This window comes from Periplaneta americana, chromosome 5 (genome assembly GCF_040183065.1).
Source record: "Periplaneta americana isolate PAMFEO1 chromosome 5, P.americana_PAMFEO1_priV1, whole genome shotgun sequence".
Lineage (NCBI taxonomy): Eukaryota > Metazoa > Arthropoda > Insecta > Blattodea > Blattidae > Periplaneta > Periplaneta americana.
In genome coordinates, this window is record NC_091121.1 from 97,578,002 (window position 1) to 97,602,778 (window position 24,777).

General features: G+C 35.1%; 1 protein-coding gene across 1 annotated transcript in view; it reads right to left on the reverse strand.

Moving 5' to 3' along the window:
- LOC138700031 (probable cytochrome P450 304a1) overlaps positions 1-24,777 on the reverse strand; it is an 83,717-nt gene that overhangs the window by 18,811 nt on the left and 40,129 nt on the right. Inside the window, exons 4-7 of the mRNA XM_069826321.1 lie at positions 17,345-17,508; positions 10,799-11,071; positions 9,587-9,704; positions 7,809-7,989 (exon numbers count right to left, since the gene is read on the reverse strand). Of these exons, the coding sequence (XP_069682422.1) occupies positions 7,809-7,989; positions 9,587-9,704; positions 10,799-11,071; positions 17,345-17,508 (736 nt within the window). The remainder of the gene's footprint in view (positions 1-7,808; positions 7,990-9,586; positions 9,705-10,798; positions 11,072-17,344; positions 17,509-24,777) is intronic.

A 24,777-nucleotide genomic window follows, 5' to 3' on the forward strand; every position in this document is an offset into this window, starting at 1 on the left:
TTTTAACGTAGCGAGGAGTTATCTGTTACATATATGATCTAGGGTTCTACGTAACAGAATTTCAAGCTGCAGCTGACTAGTGCAAAGTAAAGTATTAAAAGTGAAACAATTACTAAAAAAGGGTAAGTTTGGGCCCACATTTTATTGCGTAGCTATAAATAAGAGTAACATGTTTGTAGAAATTAAGCTTACCGTCAAAGAATACACCAAGATATTTTGACGCATTCGGTTCACTTTATTTTATTTCTATGTAGACTAACATATTATAGTTGAATCTGGTAAAAGAACTTTCATAGTGAAAATTAGAAGCCAACATTTTTTTGAAAACATTTATTTCACATCTTTCTCAACGGTCTACCTTATGACAAAGTCTATGTCTCGCTGGTAAGATTGACAACCAATAATATTTTTATTGTAAAAGAAATATACAAGTCGTTAGCTATGGCATGGCGGCTTTAGGGTAGTGTGGCGGTGACATGAAAATAAAGAGAATAGTTATTTTTTGTTAAAAATTACATATTTATCGCGTTAAATACTCGTAAGCGGAGTAAACTTTATGGACAGCCTTCTCCAATCATGTATGCGCACGTATGTCCTTCTTTGTACACCGTCTTTCAATGTCTTCTGAAAACTGAATTTAAATACATTATATAAAATTAAGTCCTTCCATTTACTGTCTCGACCTCCCCAAAGGTCTTTTTCCCTACTAACAATATATGCGTTTCTGGATTCGCTCGTAGGAAGTGCTACCTGTCCTGCCCATCTCAAACGTTTGGATTTAATGTTCCTAATTATGTCAGGTGAAGAATACAATGCATGCAGTTCTGCGTTGTGTAACTTTCTCCATTCTCCTGTAACTTCATCCCTCTTAGCCCCAACTATTTTCCTAAGAACCTTATTCTCAAACACCCTTAATCTCTGTTCTCTCAAAATGAGAGTCCAAGTTTCACAACCACACAGAACAACCAGTAATATAACTGTTTTATAAATTCTAACTTTCAGATTTTTTGACAGCAGACTAGATGACAAAAGCTTCTCAACCGTATAATAACACGCATTTCCCATATTTATTCTGCGTTTAATATATCACTTATATTTGTTACTGTTGCTCCAAGATATTTGAATTTTTACACCTCTTCGAAAGATAAATCTCCAATTTTTATATTTCCATTTCGTAGAATTTTCTGGTTACGAGGCAATCATATACTTCGTCTTTTCGGGGTTTACTTCCAAACCTATCGCTTTACTTCCAGTAAAATTTCCGTGTTTTCCCTACTCTTTTGTGGATTTTCTCCTAACATATTCACGTCATCCGCATAGACAAGCAGCTGTTGTAACACATTCAATTTCAAACCCTCCCTCTTATCTTGAACTTCCCTAATGGCATATTCTAGAGCGAAGTTAAACAGTAAAGGTGATAGTGCATCTCCTTGCTTTAGCCCGCAGGGAATTGGAAAAGCATCAGACAGAAATTGACCTGTACGAACTCTGCTCTAAGTTTCATTGAGACATTTTAATTAATCGAACTAGTTTCTTGGGAATACCAAATTCAATAAAAATGTTATATGAAACTTCTCTCTTAACAGAGTCATATGCGTTTTTGAAATCTATAAATAACTGTTGTACTGTACTTACATTCCAATAATTTTTTTTCCCAATATTTGTCGAATACAAAAAATCTGAACAACAGTCGATCTATTACGCTTAAAACCGCACTGATGATCCCCAATAATTTAATTTACATACGGAGTTAATCGTCTCAAAAGAATATTGGACAAAATTTTGTACAACAAAAGTGATATTCCTCGAAAGTTACAATTAGTCTTGTCTCCCTTCTTCAAAATAAGTACAATTATGGACTCCATCCCATTGTTTTGGTGCAATTTCCTTTTTTCAAATAGCAAGTAGAAGCTTATAAATTTTGCTAAATAACGTGCTTCCACCCTCTTGTTTTAATTCTGCCGGAATTTAATCGATACCTGGTGACTTGTACTTTTTCAGATTTTCTATCGCAATTTCGACTTCAGAAAGTGTGGTTCGGATATAAATGGCTCAGCAGTTTTTATTTGAATTTCGTCCTGATCATTTCTATTTGGCTATGTACAGCTGTCAAAAGAAAAAGTGGCCGCTCTCCTGAAACAAAGTTCCCTTCGGGTATCTTCGCTACAATTCGGAGACAGGCGATGCTACATGTTGTTGGACCACGTTGCCTGATATCTACAGTTATAATTGAAATATTCTGTGTGTTATCGATAGCATAATGGTAGCGTACAGGCCTCTTATTTATGAGGTCCTGCGTTCGACTACAACCTGTTGCTTTTTATGTTCTTTTTTGTTCTGTTCTGAGAGAGACAAACTAGACATAATGGCTCCTTTCTCTTTTACGATTATTTTAGTAATTAACATCAGGTTCATTAATATATTATGCCATGACTTTATCATTATGATATTGTGCTGCAAATGGAAAGAAAAAAGATTTTATTCTCAATAAAAATATCTTTCGTGGCATAAACAAAACAAATTTACTGGCGTCGGCCTTAAAACATTCAAACAATTAAGCGTTCAAAAAACAAAACAAAAAGCCACAATTCAATATTAAGTCTATCTTCCTCTTATCTCTATCATCTTGCAGTCGAGTGGGCATGGAATCGACTAGTCTTTGCAAATGGCGACTGTTCTTAGACACGATATTCCAGGCATTCTGAACATACATAAGTGTTCTGTCCATGGGCAGGTCCTTCATTGCAAACTCAGCAATCTCCAATCTTTCCTACTTTCTACCTTCCTCTTAGTCTCTCCTCATATGATCCACATATCCTAATGTCGTCTATGATTCTTTTCAACCAGAGACCCAACCAATTCCTTTTTCTCTTTCTAATCAGTTTCAGCATCATTCTTTCTTCACTCACTTTTTCAAACACAATTTTATTTCTTATTCTGTCTGTCCACTTCACACGCACCGTTCTTCTCCACATCCACATTTCAAATGCTTCAATTCGTTTCTCTTCATTTCGTCGTAATATCCACGTTCCTTCCCCATAGAATGCCACACTCCACACAAAGCACTTCACTAGTCTCTTCCTTAGTTCTTTTTCCAGAGGTCCGCAGAAGATCCTTCCTCGTCTATTAAAAGCTTCCTTTGTTCATGTTTGCAGTTTTTCTTGGGAAGGATAGGCCTAAATGCGGTAACATCCCGTTGCTTTCCGCACACCACTATCTCTTTCGCATCTTATTCAATTCCAGGGGGCTCAAGCGTGGAGATGAGGAGAGTGGATTTGACTAATTGGGCCCTCCGGACTTCACCGAAAGTCACGGCAAGGGTTAAATATTAATTCTATCAGGATGTTTGACCCGATCAGAGACCGGGAAATCTAAATTAGCCTTTGCCCCCCGCATCCTGGACTAGCTTCTACGAATCATCAGAAAATCTTAGAGTGTGATTGGGCCACTTTTTCCTAAAATGTTTCCACACTTTTGCCCCCGTAGCTCAGCGGACGAACGACGGAATTTAGATGTCAACGTCTCAGGTTCATTTCCTCGTTACTCCTTTTCATTTTATTGTGGTTCAAGATAGTATAATGTAAAATACAAAAAGAAAAACTAATAGCAGTATTATGCAACTGCATTTTTCCAAACCTAATATTAAATTTATGTTATTTATATCGCTAAAGAACGATTACAATATAAATAACTTGAATATTATTTATACAGTATCACTAAAGAACGATAACACAATATAAATGATAAATATCGGTTTGTTTAATTAATATAAGATATTATATAATACGTATTTAATTATCTAAATAAAATAACCTATTTTACAAAGAAAGATGTTTATTTGTGTTATAATAATTACCTACATAAAATACAGATTATTTATATTGCGAAAGAACAATAACAATATAAATAACTTGAATATTATTTTATAATGCTAATGAAGGAAAACAATATAAATGATAACTTGAATATTATTCATATCGCTAAATATAAAAAACGTGAATATTATTCATATCGGAATTTCACAGATTTATTACAGATGTATTTAAGAAATTGTAGAAGAATAGTAATTAGTAACAGTATCCTATTTATTCTTCTTGGAGCCAAATTTGTAACTTTAAAAGTGTGGTTACTAAGTATGTTGAAATGTAGGCCTATATGTTGCAACGGATGCTTGATTTGTTATGGGATGCTTGATGTCGTCGTAATTATAGTTTGATTGTGTTTGTGTGTCTATTGTGTATTAATTTATGATGTATGGTACGGAAAGCTGCATATTTGTGTTATAGAAGTGTTACGTATGTGTGTTAATGTTTTTGTATGTTTCAAATTGATAACTGATATTTGTTTTGCAATCGCAATGCCTAATTTACGGATTGTTTTGTTTACATCGCGTAAGCTAATTTAATTTTCTTTTCCATTTCTCTTCATGCTTATCTTTTTTTGTGAAAAAAAACTATAGCCCTAACATACATATGTAAAATAGGGCTAACCCCCACTGGAGATACAATAATAATAATTATTATTCACATCGTTATAAAGCGATAACAGAATACAAATGATGACTTGAATTTTATTCATATCTCTGAAGAACGATAACAAAATATAAATAACGTAATATCCATAAAGAACGATAACTGGATATAAATGATAATCTGAATATCATTTACATCGCTAAAGAACGATTAAAAATAAAATGAAAACTTGAAGAAGGCCCGAACCCACAACCTTTGAATCATTAAATAAGCACTCTACCGCTGGTCTACGAGACGCAGATATGGAACACTTTCATAGTTCCGGAACTGCTTATACAAGCACATGCATCGTCTAACATCGCCGCGACCCGAAGTGGACTTTGAAAATATTCGCTGTTCACGAGTGCGGCCACTTTTTTTTTTTTTTTTTGGACAACTGTACATTTAGTAGTTGCCCAAAATAGTTCTTCCATCTGTTTAGGATTGAATGAGTCTCTGCAAGCAAGTCACCATTCTCATCCTTGTTCACGTTTACCCTTGCCTGATATCCATTCTTAAATTCCTTTATACCCTTATAATCTCGAATATTTTTATTCTTACTACCTCATTCAGTTTTTCCTTCAAGTAATCTCTCTTTTTATTCTTAAGTGTACGACTTTTTTTTCACTGAATATTGGTAAACTATAAATCGTGGAAAAAATTAATTTAACAATCCACAGTGAGTAAGTTAGCGTTTTAAATTAAATTTTTCTAAATGTAATTGAAACTTTAGAAACATGCTGTTTATGACTAAACGGTCTTAACATCTGAACACCTTAATACCTGAAGTAGCCTATACGACCAGACAGGCGAAAATATAGTTTTGAGATCATTACACAATCCCTCCAACTGTATTGGTTGGCAACCCTGACACGAACTTCAGTTGCAAGTAGTCAGCCGTGAAAGTTGCGCTTGTACAATGTGCTGGTCATATTACTGTTTCAAGCCAAATTGACCAAATAATTATATTGCAAAGAATGTGTAATAAATATTATTAAAGAACTTGGCGAAAGGCAACAGTAAGCAACTGAAAAGATTAATAAGAATTTTAATAATGAAACTATGGCCACTATGGAAATTAAAATATCATAATAAATTCAAATCTGGCCAAAATCAACGTGCAACATTTCTCCAGTATAACCCGGCTGACGAAACATCGCAGTTTTTAGGTGAGGGCACTCGTGTGTCGTGAATGCGATCCGCTCAGTCTCGATGCATGGCGAGTCAGCTGGAGAAATGTTGGTACAGTCTGCCAATGAAAACATCAACAGCTGTTATGTACATAATAAAATACAATTACCAATACCATAATTGAATTTACTTTTTCTGTCATGCACGGTATATACACGTACCTTATTCCAGAAGTAGCTGTATGCCCGAGGCAGAGGTCTCAATTTCATCTGCCTTTGTCTGCTGTATCTATGCTGCTACCTGGCCTATCATAATCCATCTCATCTTCATCAGACTCTTCATCACTACTCACAATGCCTATGTTTATTACTATCTTTTCAACTTGCTCTTCCATTAACGCGTCACGACACCAATATTAGTCATCGGTATGTTTAATAGGTTAGCAGCATTTTATTCAGTCTTCTTTGCTGATTTCGCTTATTGATTATGCGGTCATTTGTTTGAAAACTGGCAGGGAAATGGAACCAACATTTCTAGATGCTATGTTTTGTTTAACCAAATTCCAAACAAGATTTTTCGGGTTTAGGTCGCAGTGGTAGGGTGGTAGTCTGAGTACAGTAAACCCATGCTCTTCTAAAATCCTGTCCACTGTGTATACTACATCTTGCGGCTTATTTTGTCTAACTATTTATATTAATTCTCGTTTGGTTAATTCTGAGTCTGCAGTGAGATTTTGATTTTTTAACCATGAAATTATGTCCGATTTTCTATAGGCCATTGTTGGTACTTTATTTTCTTGTATTGTGTAATATCTGACACAGCAATGCACTCAGATGGCAGATTTGGTATAAGACGTTCCTTTAACAATTTATTATAATTTTCGCCGTTCATTTCATCATGATAATCTGCAGATTGAGATTTGGAGTCGTATATCAACTCGGCCCCTTCGATGAATCCCATTTCACCACCAGTGTGAACAACAATAGCCCTTTGCCCAACACTTTGATTTACATGCACACCTTGCACTTCATCATACTGCCAAGACTTTTTTTTTTTTACAATATAATGAGTACGGACCCATGTTTCATCTGTATAAACAATTGGCTTCTTTGCCCCCTTTTCGTTTTGTTTTAGCATTCTCAGGTATGCTGCACTAAGTGCAACAATGTCCGATCGCTCCATTAAAACATTTCGCATGTTTTTGTATTTCTTAAATTTGTATCCCATAGATTTCAGCAGCCTCCAGAATGTATCTTTTCCACCATTAAACTGTATCTTTTCCTTAACAGCATTCAGAAGCTTGAATAGGGTCGTAATTTCTTTTCTCTTCTCATAAAACTCCAAAAAATTCTGCGGATGACACATTTTTCAAAATCATCAAATACAATTTTCTTTCGATGAGGGCGGCCTTTAACAGGAGTTGAAAATTGTCCTCCGATACCCTTTGCTTTCTCACCTCCTTAGCTATAATATGTAATGTTCTTACCCACTTCCCCACCGCTGTTGCTGTTCTTTTCACAGCGTTCGTTAATGGAATGATAAGACCTTTATTTTTCTCTTCTTTATAAAATTTTACCACACTGTATATAGTCTTTCTGCTTTGCGAGTGTAAGACTTCGCGTGACGAGAGTCTCGGCGGAGTTTCCATTTGCTCTTGTGTACACACACTTCTAATACCGACTAGCAGACTGAACGAACTGAACTGAGGCATTTCTTTACTACAGCGCTGTGCATAGTACATCAGAACAGGGTGACGTAATGCAGTATCGATCGCATGTTTATGTTCAAGCTTTACCTGCCGTCTTCAATGATTCTTCAGACGGGTTATAACTGTGAAATTGAGAGTAAAGTAGAAATTTCGTTTGGTTCAGCAAACTCAATTTTGACTGGAGATTTTTGTGTGCGCAAGACCGAGGCAAAATTCGTCCTGAGACAGGAATTCGTCATGATTAGAAGGAAAACAATCTGGAGATTGCGCGTAACATCCTAGCAGTCACCAACGCCGATCCTAATTTCACGAAAAAGGAAACAACCTGGCAGAATGCCGACAGAATTGAATGAATTTGTACGAATGATATAATATGAGATAATTAAATTGCAGCGGAAGATGTGAATAACTGTAGTTTAATATCATGCAACGAATGTCAAATCATGCATTCCACATACCTTGATCTGTCATCCAGAGTCGGTAGCCGATTACGTCCAACTACCATGTCAATTTCGTTTTGCATCTTCTCCTGCACTTCTGGGTGGTGCAGCAAATGTACAATCGTAAAGTTAAGGGTGGCAGTCACGGTAGTTGAGGCGGGGAACAGGTAGTCAAGACCTACTACCCTCAGCTGTTCCTCTGCAACATACAGTACCCAATTTCATGGATTGAAGACACAACAATAGCTCATTGGCTTCTCACCAGACAGACTAATGTTCGATCATGTATAGACAGTTTGATATTGATGAAGGACAAAACGAATATGGGATAAATTTATTCTGAGTACGTCGCTTTCCCTTGTCTGTCTATCCACGCACCCATTCCTCCCATACACTGAATTGCCGATCCATTTATAATAACTACTAACCTACCTATCTACCTATATCCATCTACCTATTTAATTAGCTAGCTACCTACTTATCTACCTACTTACCTATCTGGCTCCCTACCGGTCTGTTATATTGTCGAAAGTATTATTCCAGTGGAAGTCAGTTTTATACTTTTTGAAAGCAATACTTGTTGAGTACGCGGTAGAAAATCTCTCTTCAAACGTTGAATGGTGAATACATTTCTCGATCTATAGAATTTTTTTTATTTCAAAATTCTGTTACGATAGCTGAAAATTAGTAAACAGAAACGTTACATAAAGCAGAATATAGCATATCAATAAATGATTTGATGTTTTCAGTCAATGACTTAACTTCGTATGTACGTAAGGTGTGAACCCTTATGTTACACGATTTATTTTAGTATTAACGTTTTCATCATTCCAGACGACATCATCAGATACATTTTCAAGTTACAATGTAATAATTTCTTAGTTTTAAATGTATGTGCCCTTATTACCAACAACTAAAACCCTAATCCAATGTACATAGATGAATATAAAATACATAAAAATCGACATAGTTTAAGAATTGAAGTTGGGAATATCAATAATCTCTTATTTTATGTGCGTACCCTTATTGTCAACAAGTTAAAACCTTAACAAATATATACAAATAAATATAAAATATAAAATTTGCAATTCTTCACAGTTTAAGAACACCTATATTTTATTGTAAATATATCAATATTATTAATTTGAATGACATTGCAATGTATCCACACTGAAAGGCATATAATAGGATAACAAAATATGGATGTAAGCAAATTACATGAACAAAGAGTTATAATTATTGTAAGCAAGTCTTCACACAACATTTCACATGATTCTTTTCAGATTTGAGTTTCTTAAACTGTGAATACTAGCAAATTTTATATTTTATATTTATTTGTATATATATATATATATATATATATATATATATATATATATATATATATTTGTTAAGGTTTTAACTTGACAATAAGGGCGTACGCACGTAAAATAAGAGATTATTGATATTCCCAAATTCAATTCTTAAACTATGTCGACATTTATGTATTTTATGTTCATCTATGTACATTGGATTAGGGTTTTAGTTGTTGGTAATAAGGGAACATGCATTTAAAACTAAGAGATTATTATATTGTAACTTGAATATGTATCTGATGATGTCTGGAACGATGAAAACGTCAATACTAAAATAAATCATGTAATATTAGGGTTCACACCTTACATACAAGTCAATGACTGTAAACGTCAAATCATTTATTGATATCAAAGACTTATCTGATAAATTATTTCAAAATGAATTGTAGAATAGCCTATAGCATAGTTCACATTAGTCAACTTCATGAGTAACGTACTTACCCATAAAAGTGGTAGGCTCATCTACATGCTCGTATTTCTTCATCTCCATTAGGAATTTGTCCGTGAAGTCACGTATGAAGTCCTCAGAATATGTAGCCATGTGTTCCTTTACCGCATCCTGCAACAACCATTACATTAAAACGGTAAAAAGAGGATGTTTTCTCCCGACTATTTAGGAATAGCTTATGAATTGTATCTCTCCACCGCTATATTGTAATATTATTTGTGCGAGATCGTGCGTATTTGCTTGGTTTCCGCACAAAACCAATCCGCGGTAAGTCCAAAATTCCACATTCAGTATTCCCAACCTAACACACATAACAATTTCCGTCTTCTTACCGCTTAAGTGACATATTGATTTTACTGCTTTAGGCTTTTAACATATTATTTTTAGAGACGTTCAATATAGTAATAATAATAAATTGGAAACATACCACTGCAATTTCACCTAAATTGCACTGTTAATTATTGTTTTTAAATATTTGCAAAAATTAAGTAAACTCTACAACTGCATTAAAGTTACTGTATTCGTGATGCAAGTAACGTTAAGAAAGCCGTGAAAAAATCAACAAGATTCCAGATACCGATGTTATTACTGCAATATGTTATATAAATAATATTGTTAAAATATTAAAATGAAAAATAAATCATTACATAACCTTACTGTTTAAGTTCGCATTTATAGACTGGGGGAAAAAAAAGACAGACGCATATCACGGCCTGCTGGAGTATAGTAAACACAAAACATTTTAAAGCAACAATGTTGAAGATAGATATTTTTGTTTTGCAAATTTTCCGTCATTGAACAGAAACCAAGATGGAGATTTCATTGCAACTAATTAGAAATTCCTCTTTCAGGTATGTAATAAACGATCATCGCACAAAATAATGTACGATACACGAGCGGTATGTTGTCTTTCAATTCTCGGAAATTAAAAAAGCTCAACTACGTTTCGCTTTTTCAAACTTTTCCTCGAACATGAAAACTTCAACATAGGTACCGCTCTTGTAACGCATATTACTATTATATGTCTAGTGTAATTATTTCACTAACCCCAACAAATTTTGTGTAATTGCTTAATCAAATAATTAATGAGCAGAAAATCTCTATCGGATATTTACGTCTACGTAAGAATTATCCGCAATATTAAGACAAGGATTCAGACTTCGTACAAATGAAAGTACTTTAAAATTATAATAGAAGATGCTTACCTTTATGTATCTGAGCATGTTCCCTGTGGATTCCATGAGATCTGTGTATCCAAAATAATTGGGAGCTATGTGTTTCAACCACGGAGAAAGAACAAGTGCGTTTCCGGTCACATCGATGGACCTCTGGTGCCGCAGAGCTTGCCGAGTGAAGTACCGAAGTTTGGCATGATCCTTGACAGGAAAACGCTGTCCGGTGATTATGAACCATATTGGGTTGAAGAACACATTATAGAAAAGATCAGGCAGGCGAACATGACCGTTCTTGGAAATTTCCTGCAACATGAAACATTGTCATATATGAATAGTGCTATGAAATATCTTTCGAAACAATCTTCATATTATAGTCTAATGATTAAATACTTCAAGAAAATATCTCCTCAAGAGAAAAGAATATTACCACGATGACATTTGAGTACGAATTCTCTTCTATTACAAAGAGTTTTTGTAACTTTAAAATATTGCTAGTGAATATCGGTATTTTTCCAAAATTCTCCACTTTTTGATGTCAGCTATGATATTGATGGTCATTCAATTTTATTATTATAAAACAAATTTATTTAGTAGTAAGATTTAGTTTTTTTGTATTCACTTACGGTTTGTAGACTTTACTCATTAGGCCTATCAATTTTGCCTCAGAAGTCTCTCACCTTTTCTTTTCTACCTTCCTGGTACATCAGCGTTGGTGTCATTGACATAGTATTATTTGGCGAGAAAGTCCGTGAATTTGCCATGGGTCACCTGACTTTCCCCATACAGTCGGGGATAGATAATAAAATGGCTATTACTATCACTGTCTTTAATGTGGAAGGTTATCTTCCTTGTTTTTTTTTCTCTGCAAAGTATCTATACTAATAATAAATCTGTAAGCGAAATTTTTCAGGTAATTTTCGCTTTTTCAAAAATAATTGGTGTTAACATGTATAATTAATCATCCTGAAACCGAAAATCGCTTTTTTGACATTTCTGTCTGTCTGTCTGTCTGTCTGTCTGTCTGTCTGTCTGTCTGTCTGTCTGTCTGTCTGTCTGTCTGTCTGTCTGTCTGTCTGTCTGTCTGTCTGTCTGTCACCTTTTCACGCGATAATGGCTGAATGGATTTCGGTGAAAATTGGAACATAAATTAAGTTCGTTGTAACTTAGATTTTAGGCTATATGGCATTCAAAACGCTTTACTTAAAAGGGGGGTTATAAGGGGGCCTGAATTAAATAAACCGAAATATCTCGCTTATTACTGATTTTTGTGAAAAATGTTGCATAACAAAAGATTCTTTAAAAATGATTTCCGATAAGTTTTATCCCAGGCAAAATTTTGATAGGACTGATATTTAAGTCAGTCTCTCTGTCTCTGTCTGTCTGTCTGTCTGTCTGTCTGTCTGTCTGTCTGTCTGTCTGTCTGTCTGTCTGTCTGTCTGTCTGTCTGTGTATCACCTTTTCACGTGATAATGGCTGAACGGATTTAGATGAAAATTGGAATATAAATTAAGTTCGTTGTAACTTAGATTTTAGGCTATATAGCATTCAAAATACTTTATTTAAACGGGGGGTTATAAGGGGCCTGAATTAAATAAAAAGAAATATCTCGCTTATTATTGAGTTTTGTGAAAAATGTTACATAACAAAAGTTTCATTACAAATGATTTCCGATAAGTTTTATCCCAATTAAAAGTTTGATAGGACTGATATTTAAGGATATACAAGAGTTTTAAAATAACAATACAATACATTTCCACCGCCGCCTCAGATTATAGTGTCATTGTTCCGTAACTTCTATGTGCAAAATATTAAATTTTTAGTAGGAAGAAAAACAAATTTATTCATTCTATGGCAGTAGTGGATAAGAGATCGTGAATTCTTACATTTTCGAAAGAAAGAAATATAATTAAGTTATATACAGTAGATTGTATTTGCTGTATCACTATTCAAGTTATTTAATAGAACAAAAATCTGAAAATCGATATGTGACATAGGAGTTATTGCAGGAACGACGACGATGGCTACAATGAAATCAAAACAAATGACTCCGTCTATTTAAGGCGGCCTTGATGTTTATCAATATTAATATACAGAGAATATTTTGTGTGTTTGTATGAAGTAATCTCAGAAGCTAATTAACCTTCACTGTTGAAATTTGTAGTTTCTCTAGATGGATGTAATGCTACAAATGAGGACTGAGGTAAGATGAAAAGAAATCTGTACGCACAGAAAACTTGATATTCTGTTGAAATATTGTATAACTTGATTATTGCAACTTTATTTGGTCCACATAAAATACTCTAATTTTATACACTCATTTTACCATAGAGATCACTGGAGCTGAGTTATTTTAAAAGGTGTCATGAAATGGCGTTCCTGCTCGCATAATTTACCCATATTCGTTTCCTGTGTTTCTTAAAATAATATTTATATAGGGTACCTCATTTTTTATTTGCATAAACAATGATATACAACCGAGCAAGTTGGCTCAGACGGTAGCATTTGAGACACGCATTCGGGGATCCCGGGTTAAAACCCGTCTCCTACCAATCTGACTGAGGTTATTCATGATTTCCCTCAGTCATAAAGGCAAATGCCGGATTGGAAAGATACATGCCATTATTCATCACCGCCTCAATTACCAATACCAAAAACATTAATCAAAGTCTATAATCAGTTACATGAACACAAGCCATCTACAACACACAATAGAAACAGAAACTCAACAAGAGTAAAAACGGCCTGCTGATATACCCACACATTCTAAACACGCGATATGACCACAGATGTTAAGGAGTGAATAAAATAAACTTAACAAAAAAAAAAAAAGATGCACAGTAAGGTTAATATAAAAATGATCTTCGTACACAATCAACTCTATTAATTTGGAGTGATTTATTAAAGGAAGCATTCAAGACTAATTTAGAAAAATGTTAAACGAATTATATTTGCACCAAATGAGTGGTCTCTGGACCAAAATGATACCATTTTAATTATTTAAATACAATTTAAATTAAGTAGCATATTAAACGAGTTATTCTTCTATCAAAAACTAATGTTCCCTGGACCCAATGTTTTATTTTAATTATGTAATTACTTTATATTTATTTCTAATAAGTGCAGCGGAGCGCACGGGTACAGCTAGTATTTTAATAATTTTGTCTAAGTTTAAATTACAGCTAATTTCACATTCAATCGACATAATTACCAAACTATGCAAATGAATCGAAGGGTGCGTCCGTGAGATTGACGATAGCGAGATGGTATTTGGCGAGATCATACAGAAGATTCGCCACAGATTATCTGACATCTCCTTACAATTGGGAAAAAGCTCGGAAAGAAACCTAAACAGATTATCAGCCCAAGCGGGAATCGAACCTACGCCCGAGTGCAACTCCGGATCACCAGGCAAACGTCTCGGCCGACTGAACTACGCCGGTGGCTTATGAGTAGTTAAATCTTCTGAAATATTCGTTTCAGTGATTTGTTTGAAGAGTTACTTGTAATTAAATAACAAATTTGTGTGTTAATGTAATCGCATTTTCGAATTTTCATGTTTTTATCCTTCGGGACTTTTCTGTTTACTGAAGTGTAATTTCAACCTTTCGGAAACATATACGAGTTCTAAGAACATTCCGGTGCTGGGAATGTGCTTAGTATATCGAGTCAATAATTATGCCACATAGGCCACCGAAAAAAAATTACAGCGGAAGTCCAAGTTTCTGATGATGCTACTGAAAAACTACCCACAGCTTACTAGCTTTAAAGGTTGGTTCATAATAAACCGGAAACGAGAACGAAAAAATTGTTAAATGTATTTAAATGTGAGCACTCAAAATTAACGAGAAGCTTGCCGGAGCCCGGGAACGGGAACGTTAGAGATGGCCAAGTTTCAGCTTCGTCTTCCTAGTTTCCTATTTCAGCCTACTAGATTCATTCTTTTGTCATCAAAAAGCTATTTTTTCGTCGTATATTTTGTAGCAAGGAGGCCGTAACAATTTCTTGTCCATTCATTGCTTGTAACTAAGACAGAAATTCAGTAGAATCACTTTCAATACGTGTATGTGAGATCAGACTATAATGTGAATTGAGTTCTTAAATATTCCGTCTCTTAAATTTCGAAGTTGGCTGGCCTGTACTTGTGAGAGAAATGCTATTGATCAAGTATAGACTACACAAGTAACATCAAAATTTGTAATATCGACTTTATATATCGTTATTGACATATTTATCGATGCGCATAGCAGTTTCCGTCCTTTGATTATTGTGAATCAAAAATCTTCACGTTCACCTTCTTAGCTTCCGGTTCTCGTCTTGTTCTCGTTTCTGGTTCATTGTGAACCAGCCTTAATCCGGCAGGACTGACATTACACAAGCAGAAATTGAAAATAGGGACAATAAAAATATTGATTACATCGTCCATGCACAGTCATTATAGTCCTCGTTGAGTATAAGAGAAGGCCATAGGCCTACGGCCTTAATTCTGCCAGGATAAATAAAGCCATCATCATCATCATCATCACTCGCATTCCTAAATTGTCCTTCTACATGAGAAAAATAACACTAGCATAATATTGAACAAGTCCAGAATATAAGTGCGATTCCTTACACTACCACCATGTTATTGTCTCAAGTCCTTACATTCCACAAATTATATATCTCAAACTTCCAGTACTTCAGTGTACACAATATTCAAAGTGAAAATTCTTAGCAATACAAACACCAAAAAGGATTAGTAAAATGGTGCACCATTCATCATTCGCCGAATGAACAACTCATTTATACGTGGAGATGTTAAATGGAGAATTCAAAGGGGAAAATGTCCTATTACTTAGTATAGAGCTGCAACCACCAGATCCTAAAATGCCTTTCACAATAAAACAGCGCCAGTTCTCAATTCAGGTGACTTTTGCAATGTCTATAAACGAATTATAAGGCCTGACTTTCAGTAAAATTAGACATATTTTTCACAACCTGTGTTCATACATATTCAGCTGTCTGTTGCATTTTTTGGAATTAGAAAATTCTGTATTATTTTAAGAATTGTTCGTTATTTTTCAACTGGAACTGCTAGTTATGATTATAACCTGTTCATTGGTTACCTACTACCAATTCCACCCAAAAGATAGCCTAATAACTGCTGGTTAGATGTAATAATTTTTATGCAATAATTTTGCATCATATGTCTCAGAGAAAAACAATTGTTCGTAAACATCTGAAGCACAGTCTAGTGTATACAGTCACGAAGCTTGAGTTGATGTGGGTACTAGAAATAATAGACTGTGCAGGTACTACTTCGCATTGTCTGTGATGAGGCGATATTAGCGATCCTAGTGCTTAGCAACTATATGTGGATGCATATTTACTACGTATTGAGCTTTGTGATTATATATCCTACTAGACTGTGTCTGAAGTCTGATTAGTGTAATATGTAGCTAATCGCGATGTGTACAATGGCGGGGGGAAAAGAACTAGCCACCTTACACCATTTATCTACTGGCTTAGTTGCCTCATAAGGGTGTTTTTCTTTGGCATCACTTGCGAGGTTCAGACCTGTCTTCGTACAGTTGACTAAACAACAATTTTGCATCGTTCTATATAACTATGATTAAATTAAATTCACCGGATTCTTAAACTTCACTATGAAAGACTGTATGAGTTAAATAGTCTTCTTCATGATATATTACAAAAAGTATACGAGCAAATATATCCTAGAACAGAGGAAAATTTGTGAATATGAAATACGAGTAGGAACTTAGGGAATGATAAAAAAACTGCTCGATAATATTTTATGAACACGACCATTGTGACGCTCAAATATTACTACGTTTCCTGAAATACATTGAATTTTGTTAGGAAGAAATTTTTCTTGAAAAAAAAAAAGTGGAATTTTGGCGGAAATGTGAAATGTTTGTTATGTACAGACCCAGAAACAAAATTTGGGACACCTGAGAATGCGCAGTATGTTATAACTTGAACTTGAAAAATTCAAGTGGCCCAAATTTTGTTTTTGGGTCCGTACAATATCAAATTTTAATCCAGGGTATTCTTTATTTATAGATTTAACTATAAATCCAAAATGATTGAAAGTACAATTTGTAATTGAGGAGTAAGTAAAAATTTTTCAAACAGAAATTTGGTTTAATCTCAAGACAGAACAAATAATAACTGACAGTAAGATAATTCATATGAATATACTTATTTTTGTTGATGTGTAGTATTTAAATTCAGCCAAGTGGAAATTATTATTATTAAAAGAAATAAGTAGAACTAATGCTAAGGTAATACATCACTATCCACACATTTAATTCAATATTCTTTGGTGTGCATTACAAAAATATAACATTTACCGTGGCATAAGCATATAAAATATTACATCAATGAATAGAACGTATCATCTGAATAGCCTACTGTAGAACTACATTTCCGGAACATAAATTTAAATAAACTTGTTCCTTATATTAAAATTTTCTGGAAACTTAATAAAATAATTATTTCTCAGGCTTGCATTGTGTTGTATATGCAACGTCCAACAACGTTAGAGATCAATTGAGTATTGATTTAATAGTAATATACCTTATCCTCTCGCTGTCCATTGAGCAGGTCCAACATGTCCTGTATCTCTTCTTGTCCAATGGCTTCAAGTTGAGGGAACCTTCTTCCAAATCCGTAGTCTCGCATATGTCTCAAAGAGAAACGTCTCTGCTGTTCCCAAAATAATCCATCTGTGAAGATGATCCCTGAAAAATGATGTTTCGTTCTTTTTAGAGTGTCCTCCGATGATTCAAATAGACGTTAAATGATTCCATATGAATTGCCGGGCTGAACGCTCTTTATCTCATACTTACATAAAAATGGCTTTTAAGGAGACCGGAGGTTCACATGTATTTCCAGTCAGGAAATGAATCCGAGAACGCTGGGTTTATAGGCACGAACGCCACCAACTGACCCACAGTCCACGAACTGAGTTTGGTTACATATTAATCGAAAATCCACCAAAATATCTCACTATTTTTGTCAGTGTTTGTATTTTTGTATTTGTGTGTGTGTGTGTGTGTGCTATCTGGTAGGATGGAAGTGAAGATCTTATGGCCCTAATCCTGTCAGATTAAATAAACTGAAATTCTTATGGCCTTAATCCTATCAGATTAAATAAATAAACTCAAATTGTATTTTATATACGAGACAAAAGGAGAGAAAAGGAACTAGCCACCCTACCCCAGTACTCCTGGTCTAGTTGCCTCATAAGTGGTAGCTTCTTGGTATCACTTCTGAGATTTAGACTAGTCTTCGGACAGTTGACTAAACAAAAATAATATGAGATAAAGACGTGTGTGTGTGTGTGTGTGTGTGCGTGCGTGTAACCAGAGGAAACGGATTTGAGAGAAGATTAAGTTTGTTCATCTTGTCTGATTGTGAAAATATGACGCACCAAATACTGTAATACACCGGGTGTTTCAGAATTCAACCGACGAAATCTAAGGGATTGTGGAGGGTTGATATGCAAGTATTTTGAGAAACTAGGGGTTGCGGTTTCAAACTTGCACGTAATACCATGAAATAATTTTTGGGCTAGCCACTGATCGAAGATGCACGTGGCACAGTGGTACATTTGAAAATTTATCGGGTACAATATTGTTAGGTCTCTGTGGCGCAGCCGGTAAGCACTGTAGACCAGTCTTGCGATGGTGATTAATAATTGCGAGCGAGAGCTCTTTTATGCCCGCTGCGCGCGCGCGGAGCTCTTTTACCTGTAAACATTGCTAAAGGATGTACAGATATTAGAACACAGCGCATCATGACAGAACGGGAGGGCTTAAAGCTTTCAAGGAAGAGTGGAAGATACAATATTTATGCTTCGAACATGGTGATGAAGTCCAGTGTTTGCTGTGTAAAAAAATATCATTTGCAAAAAAAGCAACATAAAACGGCATTATGAGACGCAACATGAAAAAAAAATATTATAGGCATTATTCAGTAGAAGAGAGAAATAAATTCATTTCGGAATTGATATCGAAGGTAAATTAATTTACATTTGCGTCAGTAGATTGTATCTAGATTCCTTTTATTTCTTTATTTTAAATGTATTGTTGATGTTTTATTTGTTGCTTGTTTCTGGATATTTACTTTTATTAGAGTACGTGTTTCTTTAATTTAGAAATAATATTTTATCTTTGATTGCACTTTAACTTATACTATTATTAAGCTCAAAATGCTAATTCACTTTTATTCCAATAACTATTTTCAGGATTTTGAGCAAATATGAACTAAACAATTTGAAAACTTTGATGCAAAGAGCTTTTTAGTAACGTCAATATAAAATATACTTAAAGATATAATTTCAAAACTATTAGACCTAATTGCACTAAAGTTTGTAGGCTACAGATGATATTATTCTAGATCTGTTTATATAGTTTAAGTTTCACAAATTTTGGCCGAAATTGTGGAAGTTTTAATTTTTTTTATTTTATTTTATTGGGTTATTTTACGACGCTGTATCAACATCTAGGTTATTTAGCATCTGAATGAAATAAAGGTGATAATGCCGGTGAAATGAATTCAAGATCCAGCACCGAAAGTTACCCAGCATTTGCTCGTATTGGGTTGAGGGAAAACACCGGAAAAAAACCTCAACCAGGTAACTTGCCCCAACCGGAATTCGAACCCGGGCCACCTGGTTTCGCGTCCAGACGCGCTGACCGTTACTCCACAGGTGTGGACTAAAAGTTTTAAAAGTCATATATATCCTCTTAAATGATTGACCCCAAAAATTACGATGGCTCTCAATATCTTAATTTAATCAATTTGTGCATCTCACAAATCGCTCTAAGAAAACTCATACATAATCACAACTGGAGAGTAAGGATTACATTTTCACAATCACACAATAAATATACTCTATTTCAATCAATATTGCCATTATTTTTTTTAACAAATACTCTAAAGTACTAAGAGATCACACACGTCGAGCAGGTAGACCCTATTAGTTTCTCCTAACCAATGAATTGAAGTATTTACATAATAAATAATTGCTTTTAACAATAAAATGGTTTATATAAAATTAACTTTTCCTATTTCTCTTTTTGTTCCTAAAAAACCCTTCCTTTTGCGATTTGTTTATATATGTACATATATATATATATATATTAAATAACTTAGTAATTAGCTCTATTACATAGCCAGAAATTTAGTAACGCAAGTTATTGTAATAATTGTTGCCTTTATTCGATGTGCTGTATATGCATGTACATCCCTGATGTCTACGTTACGACGCTACGTAGGGGATGCGCTATGCGCTCGTGATCAAGGTCGAGCTCTTCTACCATGACTGGGAGCTAATATCGTCTCATCCCTGCTGTAGACGGTTTCTCTCAGAGGATGAGGTCGAACGTTCAAATTTCAACAGGTACTTCTTGTTTTTTTTTTTATTTTTAAATTGGGCATTTAATTTTAAACGTATGTTGTAACTTAAAAAGCCAGAGCTAGTTACTTTGTCCATAGACATCTCTTCTAAAATAAGAACAATAACGAAAATGAATTAAGGTGAAAAAAAAGCAGTCCAATGGCATACTGCCTAATTATTTGCTTGTCAGCAATTTTACAGATTCTGAAAAGCTACATTTTGAAAACGCGGTTGATTAGTTCTTAACAGTTTGGCTTCATCCAATGTCTAATAAAGTCCGAAGCCACCCCATACTATTCTACACCCCTATTTCATTTTAGTACTGGATTAAAAGTATCAAATGTAAACAAATTTGACAACTGACAACTCTGATATTTTTGGCGGAGACCCTGAATTTCCTAACTCAAATTGCTTGTCTAAAACCCCTCTATAACCAGATAAATTTCTTCGGTTGAATTCTTAAACGCCCGATATAATATCCCAATAGTATCCATACATAAGAAATGCAAGTTAAAAATAAAGATGTCACATAGTGTGCACAAATGTGGCCAACCTGTTCCCCTTTGGGGTCATCTTAAATCGTAAGTCTCCCAGGAGAAAACCAGGGCTTATAATGTGACATTTCTATTTTGAACTGATATTCCTTATGTATTGAGACGTTTGGGAGACACTGTATACAAAATACAATTAATTATTATATTGGGATGACTTATTAACGCAGGGTATCATGCTGTGTGCTGCTTATCAAATTGTGTTTGCCGATATTATAAACAAAGCAACATTTGCCCGTGTGCTTACTTGAGACATGGTAGCCACCAGCGTAGCTCACAGGCAAACATTCTGATGGGGGCAGATAAAAAAAAAATTTCTTTCACCATGTTAATAATGTCAAAAGAAATGCTTATACAAATTTTGGCCACTCGACCGCAGAAAGAAAACACAACTTCATTGGAAAAATTTATTGAAACAGACACAGCAATTGTTGAGCTATAGGTGCAGACGGCTATAAAACGCTGGTTCCGATCCCAGGCGGCTGGCTTCTACAGTATGAGGATACAAAAATTGATCCCATGGTAAGACAAATGTCTCAATTCCAGTGGGGAATATGTTTACAAATCGCGCAACAATTCCTGTATCTGTTTCAATAAATCTTTACATGCAATTATGCTTTTTTCCGTAAACGGCCCCAAGAAAAATCACTTTCCGGACGGCCTCGTAATTGCAGTTAAGTTGCCAAAATTTATACATGCACTTCTTTTGAAAATATTAACATCGTGGAAGAAAATAATTTAACTTTTTTTACCTGCCCCCATCAGGATGTTTGCTTCTCAGTCGACTGAGGTGCTTGCCTGCCGATTCGGAGTTGCGCGTGGGTTTGATACCCGCTTGGGCTGGTTACCTGGTTGGGTTCCCCCCTCCCAAGATTTTCCCGAGCCGTAAGGCAAATGTCAGGTAATCTATGACGAATCCTCGGCCTCATCTCGCCAAATACTATCTCGCTATCAAAAACTATCACCAATTCCATCGATGCCAATAACTATGTAGTTGATGAAGCGTCGTTAATAACCAAGTAAAAAGAAAACAAGAGACATGGTCTTTTAAGGTGTAGACGTACACCACCTGTGACTCGAGTGATTGTTAAGGTAATGTATGCAATGAACACCGAATTAGTAAGCTAATTGTAGCTATTTCTGAAAGTTAACCGAATTAGTAAGCTAATTGTAGCTATTTCTGAAAGTTAACAAGTAACTCTGTTTAATTAAAATTTTCTTTTGACCACCTTATTTGAAGTTTTATTGTTGTTAACTCTATTTCGACCACACAGTTCAGTACTTAATCCATAGATTTTCAGCAAATGGACCGTGTTTCGATTCTCGGCAGGTCACAGATTTGTAGTGGACCATCTGTCTGCTAGATTTTCTGTGATCATCCGGTTTTTACTGACATTCTCTCTCGCCACGGATGCTCCATGCTCGATGTGCAGACTTTAACATCTTTGACGATCCTAACCTGTTGCTGTTCGTCTTGCTTCTCTCCACTCTCATGTAATAGCTATTAGATTACGTCAATTTTAAACTTTTCCTCTTCAAACTTCTCCAATGTTCCTTCAATGGAACGACGAAAATCAGAGACAAAATCATTAGATCATTTAATCTGGCTGTTTTATGTAGCTGAGCTTTACTGCAGTTAATTTATATGTAATAATAAATTACCATATTGTTCTGAAATAGTTCTTATATCTGCGACGAAGCGAAGAGTTGGGATAAACCTTTTTGTTCTGGATATGACTAAGTCATCCCGTAACTTTATTTCCGATACTACTCAACTTTAATGGCGGCTGAATGGTCTCTGTATTTATTTTGGAATTTATGACAAAATGGAAAACTCGTTTCCACTAGGAATGTTTCTGTAAATAATTGCAAGGCAGAAGTATGAAATACATATTAAAATAAAGAAACTATTATTCTGAAAATGTTCTGGGCGTAATATTTTGAATGAAACAAGAAAAGTCAATAGTACGTAGGCCTGTGTTTCTTTTCAAAATAATTACTCGATTTACGACTTAATTTACAGTCTTTGATAGCATTTAAGGTAGAACTATTTAACTAAAATACCTCAAATTAAATCAATAGGGGTGAAGGGGAAAAACAAACTGGAAGGTACACTTAGCGGCAAAAAGAATGGGCCGGCCGACAATTTCTAAGTTCCAGAGACATAACATTGCGCATGCTCGCCTCGTAAAAGCCATAGTTCACTAGATAACACATAATTAAACCATTTAAATTTGCTGTATTTTGTTTAAGAGTCTAAAATATGTAATAAAATCGAATGGCGGGTTGATTCTAGATACATCAGGGCCCTTGAAGAGTGAAATAATAATAAAATTGATAAATACAAAATCAACCGGAGCGAATATGAACAGGAAAACCACGTATTATTCGCAACTGATATTAAGAATCACAATAGCGTAAGTCGTTACGGCATTGGTCTATTGAACAAGTTTATAGTAGTAGCTCAAGGTTCGAATCTCCCCCAATCTTCTTTTTTCAATTGCAAATTTGATATCATATGTGTCTCGCAAAGCAATAATTATGTGGCGATATCTCTTAGAATATGCCCAAACTCAAATAATAAACCTTCCTCTCTCTTTCAAGCAATACTGCTATCTGTTAATACAACGTTCTGTCTCGTCATTACGCAATAGTAACAATAACAGGTATAATTAAATGATTTCACTAGTATAATCAAGAATTATTAATAATGGGTATAACTATTATATTATTAACAATAATTCAATGATTACGAGATATTGTACGAGAAGGTACTTCTCAAGGATTACATACCAAGATAGTAACAAAGGGATTACGATGAGGTATAATCCTATTTATTATTTCAGAAGTATTTTTCTTCATTTCATTTTTTTGAGCATTCTTCCATAGAAGTTTATCTCCAACCGGCACAGAAATAATAACTCATTGCCCTGGTTCGCATAGGTTATTCTGTGTATGCTACTCTCCGACAGGACTTCGATTGGAGAAATGTCATTTTCTCCGATGAGGTAATTGCCTCCAATAGCAACGATAGACTGCCCTAGTTTATTGTATGAATAGCCACCGATACGATGAACGCTTCGTAAGACGAATTATTAACAAGTCGGGTTGCGTGAGGGTCGCGTGTTGGGGGTGGATGTCATACCATGGGGCAGGACTTCTGCAACGCATCCACAGGCGGTTTACGGCAGAAGTCTATGAACATATTTTGGCAAATGTAATGATCCCTTCCGACCGAAAACGATATCCAGAAGGAACACTTTTCTTCCAGCAGGATAATCATCCGATACACACAGTCAACCGAATTCAAAGATGGTTTACGAGGAGGCGTGATGTCGACCCAGTCGACTGGCCTCCAAATTCACCAGATATGAATGCGATTCAAAATTTGTGGGTTGCAGTCAAAAGGATCCTACGCTCTAATTGGGTAGAACAACTACCCCCGTTCGGACATCTGAGGAATTGTGGGACAGAGTTCTAGATGCGTGGGAGGAGATGGCCAAGAATTTAGACCTGTTCCATAGTCTTGTGGACTCCATGCCGCGCAGAGTTAGGGCAGTTGTTGACGCAGGTAGTTTGTGAGATACAAGTCCCCACCACAGGCCTTGTTTTGTTAATATACTCGTATTAAAAAATTGTGTGTTATTGTTAATTTAATTATTTATTTGTGTTTGATATGCACCCGGTTTTTTAGGATGTGAAACAATTATTTTTGTTTATACATGCCAGGTCTCGCCTATTAATAGCCCACAGGTGATGGGCAATAATATTTTTACAAGGCAGGCATAACGAAGTTTGTTAACAAATGCCATTTCACATTCAAACTAATAAATTAAGTAAAAGTTAAAAAAGAAAATGATAATTTTACCGTACCGGGAGGCGAACTCACAACCTCTGGTATGGATGTCAGACTTCTTACCACTGGGCCACACACTGCTCGAAAGGTTTACTACATTATAGACTGACTACTTTCAATGAAGAGACACCACAGCAATGCCTTGCAGTGGGTTACGTTTACACGAGTGAACCGCGCGATAGAACTTAGCATTTCTATC